Source organism: Marmota marmota, unplaced genomic scaffold, assembly GCF_001458135.2.
Source record: "Marmota marmota marmota unplaced genomic scaffold, marMar, whole genome shotgun sequence".
Lineage (NCBI taxonomy): Eukaryota > Metazoa > Chordata > Mammalia > Rodentia > Sciuridae > Marmota > Marmota marmota.
Window position 1 is genome coordinate 34949230 of NW_026000108.1, and position 11914 is coordinate 34961143.

General features: G+C 38.1%; 2 protein-coding genes across 7 annotated transcripts in view; one reads left to right on the top strand and one right to left on the bottom strand.

Moving 5' to 3' along the window:
• Yipf7 (Yip1 domain family member 7) overlaps positions 1-11821 on the bottom strand; it is a 94575-nt gene extending 82754 nt beyond the window's left edge. For all 5 annotated transcript variants that reach the window (XR_007341073.1, XR_007341072.1, XM_048784423.1 and 2 more), the window contains exon 1: positions 11216-11821. Coding sequence is in view for 3 of the 5 variants with exons in the window: in XM_048784423.1 (XP_048640380.1) it covers positions 11216-11226 (11 nt within the window). In the remaining 2 variants the exon portion in view is untranslated. The remainder of the gene's footprint in view (positions 1-11215) is intronic.
• Positions 1-11914, top strand: part of Guf1 (GTP binding elongation factor GUF1) — a 35349-nt gene that overhangs the window by 2406 nt on the left and 21029 nt on the right. For both annotated transcript variants that reach the window (XM_048784416.1, XM_048784417.1), the window contains exon 2: positions 11856-11858. In XM_048784416.1, coding sequence (XP_048640373.1) covers positions 11856-11858 — 3 coding nt within the window. The remainder of the gene's footprint in view (positions 1-11855; positions 11859-11914) is intronic.

An 11914-nucleotide genomic window follows, 5' to 3' on the forward strand; every position in this document is an offset into this window, starting at 1 on the left:
TTCAGAGAAACAAAAATTTTAAATATAATTTAATTTTCTTTAATTAAAAAAATCTGCTTTAAAATCTACAAAGCTAGAATGTTTTCTCACAATTTCCAGAAAAATAACCTACGAGGGTTTAGAAAGAGACAAATACACCAAAATCTGAAAAACTAATGATTAAGGGTCAATCTGTTATCAGCATCTAGGGGAAAATTCTTGATAAGAATGATGCATTTGTAGTAGAAAAATGATTTTTCCATCATGGCCAACAACAGCCCATTCATATGAAAGGAAGAAAATTCCTGAGATGACAGAGATTCATCTTTTGCTAAATAGAAGAGCAGCTATCAACCCTACTGTAAGGACATGGAGTTGGGAATCAAAGCAGAAGTATTTTACCAGAAGCATTCTACCTCTGATTTACATCCGCAGTTTTATCCTATTTTATTTTGTGACAAGATCTTGTTAAGTTGTCAAAGCTGGCCCAGTATCTGTGATCATCTTCCCTTAGAGTTTTATTCAGCTTCCCCTCCCCTCTCCTGCTGGGACCAAAACAACATGACCAGGACAATTATAGGAGGAAAAGTTTATTTGGAGTTCAGTTTCAGAGGTCTCAGTCCATAGACAGCTGGCTCCATTGCTCTGGGCCAAGATGAAGCAGAACATCATGGTGGAAGATCGTGGTGGAGTAAAACTGGTCAGGACATGGCATCAGGAAGCAGAGAGAGCGAGCTCCACTCTTCAGGGAAAAATACGTAGCCAAAGAAATGCTCCTGTTGACCTACCTCTATTAGCCACACCCTACCTGCCTATAGTTACAACCCAGTTAATCCCTAACAAGGGATTTATGCACTGATTAGTTTGGAGCTGTCACAACCCAATCATTTAACCTCTCAGCTTTCTTGCATTGTCTCACACATGAGCTTTTTTGGGAATACCATACATTGAAACCATAATGCTCAGGCTTCAGAGTTGCTGGGATTACAGGTGAACACCAACTCTGGAATTACAGGTGAGCACAACTGCATCTGGGAAAAAGTGTTATATTCTTGTGACCCTGGTGGAAGCTTTTTTTTTTTTAAACACATATATTTTTTAGTTGTAGGCGAACATAATATTTTCCTTTATTTTATTTGTTTATTTTTATGTGGTTCCGGGGATCAAAACCAATGCCTCACACATGATAGGCAAGCTCTTTACCACAATCCAGGCCCTGGCAGAAGCTTTTGATGGGAGACTTACTTGTGAAGCAAAGCTGTTCATGTGCTGCCAACATTTCTGCAAAAACATTGTATTACATGGTGAAATGGAAGGCAAGCTACAGTGTTTCTTTTGCATAAAGCCTCCAGGTTTTTTTTTTTTGTTTTTGTTTTTGTTTTTTTTACATTTATTTTCCTCACATTCTTAGTACAATTTATAAATGTTTATTTCTGATATTATTTATTCAGATGTGACAATTCCCTTCATGGGATAAAAAATAAGTAAGTTTTACAACTGACAAGGAAAAATAAGCCTAAGGGAAATGATGCTCCCAGGGGTAGCTCACTTTCACGTAAATTAATACTAATGTGAGGTGTTGAATAAGTCTAAAACTAATAATATAAATTAGAGGAAATAGAAGAAGAAAAATTAAACAGCATTATATAAATAATGATTCACATAAAAAGCAAAACACGTCAGAGAAGTGAAAAAGTAAAACCTGTAAGAAGTATATGCTAAAGAGATTTAGGGGAACTTTTTTGTTTGTTTTTGTTTATTTCAGTGCTGGGGAGTGAACACAGTACCTCACACTTGCTAGGCAAGCACTATATCACTGAGTTACGCTCCCAGCCCTTAAAGTAATTTTTTAATAAGACAAATGAAGCCACAAGAAAAGTAATTCCCTCAAGAAATAAAGATTCATATTCCTTGGCATTTGAGCACTTAAAAATGTATTCTCCAAGACTACTTATGAGTCCTTTAATCCTAGTAATGGAAATTTGTTACTACTCAACATCCAACTTGCCTTATCATTTCCTGCCAGCACTGTGTTTCCTTTGGAGAACATTGCTGACATTGTCTAAGAGCCATGTGGTTTGGATCAGAATGACTTATTCCTTAGTACCAGTAGTAGATCTAAATCCTCATCTCAGAAAAGCTTGTTTTCATTGGCTGTGAGAACTGATACTTTCTCCCAGAATTTGAAAAAAAAAAAAAAAAACTAAAACCACATTTCAATTGGTTACAACATACATTTTTTTTAAGTTTATGGTCATACATAGTAGTTGGGTTCATCCCAAGAAAATCATATATGCATGGAAATTGATTTCAGTTCATGATTCCTCCTTCTCTCCCTCCTCCTTTTCCCTTCCATCCTCCCTCCCCTCTCCCATTCTCTTTACAGCATTTATTTTTAAGTACATCAATATAGGAATACACTAAAATATAGTTAGGCAGAGCCAAGGGATTATCGGATAAAAATCACACATTGCAGTGTTCCCCAAGGTCCCCTTGCTTTTGCTCTTGTCCTTACTGAGAAACAGAGTGTGTTGATCACTCTGTCACCAGCCAGCTACACGCTTTCTCCAGCAGGCTTAAACCCAATCCCTGAACATTCCCAGGCATTGATAAAGGCCAGTTAGGTTATTGTCCAAAACATAGCAAAATAGCTCCAGTCCTGAGCCAAATCCTTAATCCCTCTTATAAACTCCAAACAAAAATACCTCTCCTTGGGAACACCTAGTCAGAGCATCCCTTCTCAATGTCCAACCAAGGATATGCTGCACTCTGCAATAAGTTTTCTAATAAATGCTTTGAAGTGATCATCCTGGAGTATAGTGTTTCTTTCTTTGGAATCTCGACTGGCCCCTATCTGGGAATAGTTTGGGGGTACTCTCTTTAAGGGAATTCCATTCTTGCCACTTTGGGGGCCATTCTAGCTAAGGATTTGGCCAGAATCAAACATGTATTAAAATCCATATAAAATTAAATATATCTTTATAGCAAAAATCCATCAAAAGTTCCAATGAAGTACTAATCTTTAGTGAAATATACATGTTCCCTGACATAGCTTCCTGAAGAAAATAGAGCTTTGAGAGGTTTATTAGTGAAGACATTTGTTTCCAAATATATGACCATCCCAAAAGCACATCCATTGTCTGGCATTGTTGTGGGTTTATGTAAGTTATCTGATTCATGAAAAGAATAGCTTAGTCACCAGTGTGTAATATGGTGAATGGAAAGCATTTCATTAAACTGGAGCATCAAATAGGTTTTGCACACCCCAAACATCAAAAGAAAGAACTTTCAATTATTGCTAAATTTAAGAATCATAAGAGTCACTGAAGAATATGTGAATAATCACCTTTGGTCTTTTAAAATATTTTTACTGATGAATTGCAATTTAATATTACAGTAACTTCAGAATGATGTATTCTTACCTCCACACAGCATGATTTGTACTATTTCATTCCTTGTACCTGTTCTTTCTCTCCTCTTCTCCCTTTCCCTAATCTCCACCCTCTACTTTACTGGTCTCCCTTCTATTTTCATGAGATCTCTCCTTTTTCTGTTTTATCTCTAGCTTACACATATAAGAGAAAATATATGACTATTGACTTTCTAAATAAGGCTTATTTCTCTTAGCATGATGTATTCTAGATTTTGGTTTTGGAATAATATCTCATGAAGCTAGAAAGTGGTTGAATTAATCTTCACCTAACTGCCACAGGAGTCTCAAAAGTAGAAAACAAAACACAATTCTGCCTCTTATCTTCTAGTACTACTTACTTTTTTAGACAATAGCTGATGGCTGTCATGACTAGAAATCAGAGGCTAGTTGTTACATTTAACACGTGAACTAGGAGAGCCTCTTTTTTATTTTCCTATGCCTTTGTATGTTTGGTAACTGCCTCTTTGACACTCCATATCCTTTCAAAGGCAGTTTAATTTTACCTTCTAATTAAATTCAGTTCTTTAGCTGCACTATCACTGTCCCTGTGTAGGCTGTCATTGTTATCTCTTGGAACTAGTTTATTTCTTGTCACCAGGCAGCTTTTAAAATGATCTACATGAAACATAAATTTACTCTGCTGCTTCCTGCTTAAAATCTCTTTAACCTTGCAGTGGGTACAGTTACTAGCAACATGAAATCCAAGCTCCTATTCACATGGCCATCTCCTAATTCGTTTTCCAACTTCATTTCTTGCAAAACTTCTTGTAATCTAGAAGAGTCTGCCGTGCCCTGCACATGTTATGCATTTGCTTACATAGGAACTTCCATGTGGAATACCATCCCCCATTTCATGTTCAGACTGAACATGAGACTCATCCTTTAAAACTCAAATTAGAGGTTTAAATAACTGTTCAATGAATTAATTTTGAAATTTGCAAGACAGTGTTTAAATGCCATTTTGCTATAAGCTATATGTATGAATGTGGGTAAGTTATTTAACTTGCCCAAGCTTGGAAAAATCCATGGTAGCTCACAGGCTGATGATGGGAATCATCTGAAGACTTGGTCACTTACAATTAATGTGTATCATCTTAGCAAAGAGGATAAAATTAACATCACTAGTCAATTGACTTTAACCTAATATGCAAGTTTTTTTAAAGCAGAGTTTTCTCTGGTTAGAGACAGAGGAAGAAGTCAGAGATACAAAGCACAAAGGACATTTGATGTTCCATAGTTGGCTTGAAGATGGAGAGGACTATGTATCAAGGAATATGGATAGCCTTTAGGACATGAGAGCTCCTCCCAACAGATAGCCAACAAGGAAATGGGAATCACTGTTTCCAATGGAATGGAATTCTGCCAGGGTTTTAGTTAGGTTTTTTTTTTTTTTTTTTCCCCACTACAACAAAATACCCAAGGCAATAAACTTAGTAAAGAGAAAATGTTTACTTAGTTCATGGGTTGGGAGGTTCAAGTGCATGACACCTGCATCAGCTCATCTTATGGCGATGGTACATCACATCACAGTAGATAACAATGGTGAGAGTGTGTACAGGAGCAAGCAGGTCATTATATCTCAAGCGAGGAAAAAAAAGAAAGAGATATGATTCCAAGTCCCTATCCCTTTCAAGGACAACCTCCTGAAGACCTGGAGGTCCATGAGGCTGTACCTACCAAAGGTTGTACCTCCTCCCAATAGCACCACCACAGGGAACAAGCCTTTAATCACAATGGACCCTTGGAGGACAAAAAATCATATTCAAACTATAGCAGCCAGCAACCCAAATGAACCTGGAAGTAGATTTAAAAAGGTCCATATCCTGGAATTCAGCCTTATGGAATACTATGCAGAGAATCCAGCTGAGCCATGCTGGACTTTTCCCTACTAATTTGTAGTATATTAGGTACTATATCCATGGCAGTTAGTTCCATAACAACAAAAAACTAATATGGTGGGTGTGTGGTCAGGTTATGCAGAGAGCATGTTGGGCAAGATATATTTCTGTGGTTATCTGAAAAAGATGTACCACAAGTTTTTATTGATATTTGTGGGCTTGTAATATTTTCACTTGAACCTAAATACTTTAAAAGTGGTTCCTATTAAAAATTCTTTGGACTAAGATTAATTTTAAGATAAGTTCACAAATCACTATAGATTTCAATGCAAATTCTTGGTTTGATTCATTTTTCAATTTCAGAAAGATGAGGTCCATTCAGGTTATTAACCACTATCAAGATTTATAGAGAAGGTTGTTGACATTAGCTGGGCTGGAGGTCAGCTCTTCATTAATTTTATGCAATGAGTTATGTCTCTCCCAAATGAAATGATAAAATCATAATCCCCAGTACTCCAGAATGTGACTTATGTGTATATAGGACTTTTACAGAGGTAACCAAGTTAAAATGAGGCCATTATGATTAGTCCTAACCCAATATTATTGATGTTATTATGAAAAGAGAAATTTTGCACACAGCCATGCAGAGAGGAAAAGATGGTGGTGACTGACACTGGAAACATACCATGCGATGAAGGCAGAGATTGGAGTGATGCAGCTACAAGCCAAGGAATGCCAAAGATTTCCAGCAAATCACCAACAGATAGTGGAGAGGAATGGAACAAACTCTCCCTGCCCATTCTCAGAAAGAACTAACATTGCTGAAACCTTGACTATAGACTTCCAGCCTCCAGAACTCGTGAGTCAATAAATTTATGTTAGTTAAACCTTCATTTTGTTATGACAAACCCAGAAAACTAATATGGATTTTGGTAACAGGAAGGAAATAACAAATATCTGAAAACGTGGAAGTTTCTTTAGAATTAGGTCACACGGAGAGACTGTAAGAGTTTTGAGTTACAGAAAAGAAAATGTTTAGCTTTTCCTAGAGATTGTTGGTAGAAAATTAGATGTCAAAGGAGTCTGTTGCGGGAGGGTTCAGAAAGAGGAGAGGTGTAGAGAAAGTTTCTGTCATCTTAGATAATACACATTGTCAGGAAGAGAATTGTTGCAAAAATGTAAAGATGCTTCTGGTGATGTCAGGCCAAAGTGAGGAGCATGTTATTAGAAACTGGGGAAAAGATCATCAAATCAGTGCTATTAAGTGGCAGAAAATTTAGCTGAATTGTGTTCTATTGAGTGCATTGAACTTGGGTACTCAGCTGAAAATATCTGTAAGCAAATTATTAGAGGTGCAGCCTGGTTTCTTCTCCTTGACTACTATAAGTCCTGTGAAAGAGATTAAGAAGGAATTCTGCCTCAGCATCACAAAATAGACATCCTGCCTGAATTTCCCTGCAGATTTTGGATTTAAGATACAACATCAACTCTTATCTGAATTTTCAGCCTATCAGCCTGGGCTATAAACCTTGTATTTGCTGGCTCTAATACTGTGTGAGCCACTTACTTAAAATTTTCATTTTCAATATCTGTCTATATGGATATATATATGTGTGTGTATCTATATCTTATATAAGAGTCCTGAATGTATGAGAACCCAGTGTAATCAAGAAATATAATACATTTACGCTTCTGCTTTAGGAACTTTACTCTAGCAATGGTGTATAAAATGGCTTGAATAATAAAGTGGCTGTTGATTATATTTCTCTGGAGAACCCAAGTATAGATGCTTAGAGGAAATTTTTGAAAAATGTAAATGTATACCCATATAATCTATTATGTTCCCTTGAGGCCTGTTACTTCCATTTCACAAAAGGATACTATGGAGTATGTTGACTTTCTCTCCTATCAAAAATTTAATTTTCTACGCTCTGACTTCAAAAAGTCACCCAACATCACAGTTTTTGTTATCTTTTTACAGATGGCTTCCCAAACTGTAGCCCTGCACTTTTCCCCTTACTGGATATTAATGTGAATATTTAAATTTTACATTCTGTTAAATAGCAATGCTATTATCCAATCTATCAATGCTAAAAGAAAAATTCAGTTTTCCTGGACTCCTCCCTCTTTCCATATCAAATTAACCTTGTTATTTGTCTTCAAAATGTCTATTAATTTCCACTTCTCATTTTTTAAGTCATTGATTTATCCAGAACTTTGCTGTGTCTCACCTAGATTATTAAAATAGAAAATCCTTTTTTTCTCTTTTTCATCACTTCATTTTCTTATTAAATAAATTTTATACAATGTCAAAGAAAGCTTCCCCAAATGGCTTCTGCACAGGATGATGTTGTAATTCTAAGGTTCTTCATAGAATGACTCTGTTTTCCATATAAAATTCAAGTTATTTTCTCCTCCTCTTCACCAAATACTTTCTATTTGTGATATAAAACAGTTGGAAAAATCCCAATATATTTTCAAAATTAAAAAAAAGAAAAACCTAAAAGAAAACAATAGAAAATTTAAAAACCAGCTTTAAAAAAAATGAATTCTAAGTTGTAATTTACACTGTAGACACATGATGGCACCATTTTATGTGTGTAATAGAAGCACCAGCGATCCTTTAACACTGCACGAATATGCCTTGAGATTGTTACATGCTTTTAACAACTATAGTGATGTTATTGTAAAAACTCAATGGTATTGTTAGAGCTAGAGATGCTCCACAATACCAATAATCTTGAAACAGAAATTAGTAGTCATAAAATTGTCATTTATATGTTTTAATTTATCATTCCCTTTGTTATGGGCCAAATTGTGTTTCCAGTGCTAAGGTGCATATGTTGAAGCCTGAGCCTGTAGTACCTCAGAATATGACTGTTTGACGATGGCGGTCTTTGAAGAGGTAATTAAGTTAAAATGTGGGCATTGACATTGGTCCTAATCAAATATGACTGGTGTCCTCATGAGAAGAGGAAGTTAGGGCACAGAAACATATAGAGGGAAGACCATGTGAGGACACAGCATAAAAGTGGAGAGCTACAAGCCAAGAAAAGAGGTTTCAGAAGACACCAACTGTGCAGACACCTTCACCTTGTATTTCCAGCCTCTGGAACCATGAGAAAATATACTTGTTATTTGAGCCACTCAGTTTGTGGTATTTTGTTATGACAGTCCCAGCAAAAACATCATTATTGTATAAAAACATAAATAAAAAAAAGTTTTGCATTGATTATATAAGAATGGAATCTCTCCCTAATATACATCGGTTCTTTGGGTGAAATGGGCCATGATTTATGATTTTTAAAATTAAATGAAGCCAGCATGATGGCACATGCCTATAATTCCAGAGGCTTGGGAGGCTAAGGCAGGGGGATCATGAATTCAAAGCCTCACCAAAAGCAAGGCACTAAACAACTCAGTGAAATCCTGTCTCTAAATTAAATACAAAAGATAGGGCTGGAAATATGGCACAGTGGTTGAGAGCCCTTTAGTTCAACCCACAGTATTAAAAAAAGAAAAATTAAATGAGTTCTTCAGAAATCCTTGCCTCAAAATATCACAGGCCTCAATTTTGACCATGATTCTCTGTCAACTCTTAGTCAATGTCTTATGATTGTACCCATTTGTTTCCTTGCTCAACAGAATGGAAACTAATGGAATGGTCTAGGATGTAGGTTCTAGAGCCAAACTGCTTGGGTTCATAGTCCTGCTTTATCACTGTGTGATTATCCAGTTATTTAAAATGCCTGGGCCACATTTTTCTTAGCTATCTGTGCAACGGAAATAATAAGATGCCTACACTAGAGGGCTCTGTAAGCCCTCTAAAATAGGGCTAGGAATAGAGAAAATGTGATGATGCTCTTGTCAATCCCTCTACACGATTAGGCTCCAGTTATTTTCCTGGGGATGGGCAACTACTTATCTTTCAATGCACAGAAGATTCTCAGAAAAATAAACGTGTGCTGCTAAAAATATTTCAGAGAGATGAGCCTTGATTTCTAACAATCTGGATTCAAATGTAGATTTTCCCATTTACCTATTGTATCAGTCCATTTTGTGTTGCAATAATGAATTACCTAAGGCTGAGTACTTTCTAAGTAAAAGAGGTTTACTTAACTCACAGTTCTTGAGGTATAAGAGGAGGTGCTGACAAGGGCTTTTAGTCAGACCTTTGTGGCTAACATCACACTGCAGGAGTGCATTTAAGAAAGGTCATGTGTGAGTAAGCAGGAAACAGATTTGCTCTTTTACAATAAACTGTACTCATGGCAACTAATCCATTCTTGGGATAACTACATTAATCCATTCTGAAGGTGATGCCCCATGGTCTAATCAACTCTTATTAAAGATCCCACCATTTCAATACTGTTATATTACAAACAAAGCTTCTGGAATATGAATCTTTCGAGGACACATTAAACCATATCAAAACCACAGCACCCATTATACATTTTCAAACAATTTGCTAAATTTCTCTGAGTTTCCTCAACCAGTACATTATTTGACATGGTGGTGCTCAGTATTTTTCTAATGAATCTATTTTTCAGTTGTAGGCTGGACATGTTAGCTTTGTAAGATACTGCAGTGTTAAAAGTGTGAGACTAATACTTATGGAAATACCAAGTAAATGTAGGTGAGAAACAGATGTGGAATTAAAGACACTGAATCAGCCAGGCACTCCGGTTTAGGAGGCCCAGGCAGGAGGATCAGGAGTTAAAAGTCAGCCTCAGCAAAAGAGAGGCTTTAAGCAATTCAGTGAGACCTTGTCTCTATAAACAAAATACAAAATAGGACTGGGAATGTATCTCATAGGTCAAGTTCCAGTAGTACTACCCCCCAACCCCCGCAGAAAAAAAGACACTTGGATCATACAGAGGAAGAAAAAATGAGATTCAACTCAGGGTATGATCCTTTTGATTAAAATGGGGCAAGTGGCAAGCATTAGGTTAGAATTTTAAAATATTACCACCAGTTAACAAACCCAGATGGGTTTTCCATGGACCTCCCTCACACTCTTTTATTACTTTCCACTCCATTGACTCTGCTCAAGTCCAGTTGTACCTCAGATTCCTTTAAAATGTACAGTCATCTCTGTCCAGAGTGCATTTTGTTCACTCTGGACTGTGTTTCCCATTGCAGTAGTATGTTACTATTTAAAACCTGTGCTTATCACATTAACTGGTGTTAAGTTCGTTTTTGACAGGATAATACTCAAATCATTAAAGTCAGGGCAACATTGACAAAGTATTATGCTCAATGCATTTCAAGATAGTTATTTCTATCAACAGAATTAGTCCTGTGTCCAGAACCACTCTCTCTTTTTTTTTTTTTTAAGTAAAGGATGGACACAATATCTTTATTTTGCTTATTTGATTTTACATGGTGCTGAGAATTTAACCCAGTGCCTCACATGTGCAAGGCAAGCGCTCTGCCACTGAGCCACAACCCCAGCCCAAGAACCACTTTTAACTCAATAGTTTCGTGAGCAAACAGGCTGTAAGAACATTTTGATCCTAAAAGCCTTAATTTCCCCCAAATTAAGGGGGGGAAAGTTTTGTAAACAATATTGAAGATTTCAATAACAATGGTGAGTTTCCAAGTGAATGGTGAATCACAATGGTGAACACACCTGTTATCTTTCTTATTTGCACCAAACTCTGGATACTTACAGAAAAACCCAAGAGAAATACTGGGAGACAGTCATGATACCCTGCAGGTCTCATCAGCTCTTTGTCCCCCATTCTGCCTTCTCCAAAGCCCTGTGCTCCATGTAAGGTAAACAACTGATGAAGCGGCAACTTGAAGATAATGGAGACAGTGGGATCTTTCTCCACTTTCACTGCTTGCCAAAACTTTCCTAGATTCACCATTGCAATCAGCCTGTTTCCTCTCAGAATATTAGTGCAATAAATGACTACTCAGGAAATACAGTTCGACTTCCAGATTTTAAAATTCCCATTACCATTCTGCCATTAGGTAGGAAGCAAGTTCCCCAAATTAGCATCTTTAGGTTCCACGACCTAAACCTGGGGTCCTCAACGACACCTAGGGAGGGCTGAAGAGACCCGCACGTCAGGCTCGGGACTCGGGCTCCTGGTGCCTCAGCAGCTCCACCACTCCCCACCAGCGAGCTCTAGAGTGATCGTCCATCTGGAATTCCCGAGGTGGCTCGGGGACCTAAAAGGTCAGACTCCACGGGGGCCGGGGGCCGTCGTGGGGAAGAAGAGAGACAACCGGCACTGGGCTTACTGCACACCGAAAGGCAACATCTACTACAGTGCCCTGGCGCCCCAGTACTCAAAAAGAGGATTGGCTTTCACTCACGTGACCTCTTCCCTTCTCAGCGCAGAGACGCACTGACGTCAGGACGTCGCGGGGCGTGCGGGCGTCTACTAGAGGTGCTGTGTCCGCGCACCCGCAGGAGCGATGGGCACTTGGTGTGTAGGATAGTGCAGTGGTTTCTTGTGTGTCGGCAGCCGGGGTCCTGGCCTGGCCACCCGCTCTAGAGGCGGCGATTTGGAATAAACGAAGCCTCTAGCTATGGCGCCGTCTCCTCCCAGGGCCCTCTCTTGAGGCCTCCTCCTAGGGCATGTGGGCCCTAGCCGGCCGGGGCTGGTGGCGGGGACTGGTGCTTAAACCGCGGGCCACTGGGGCCGCGCGA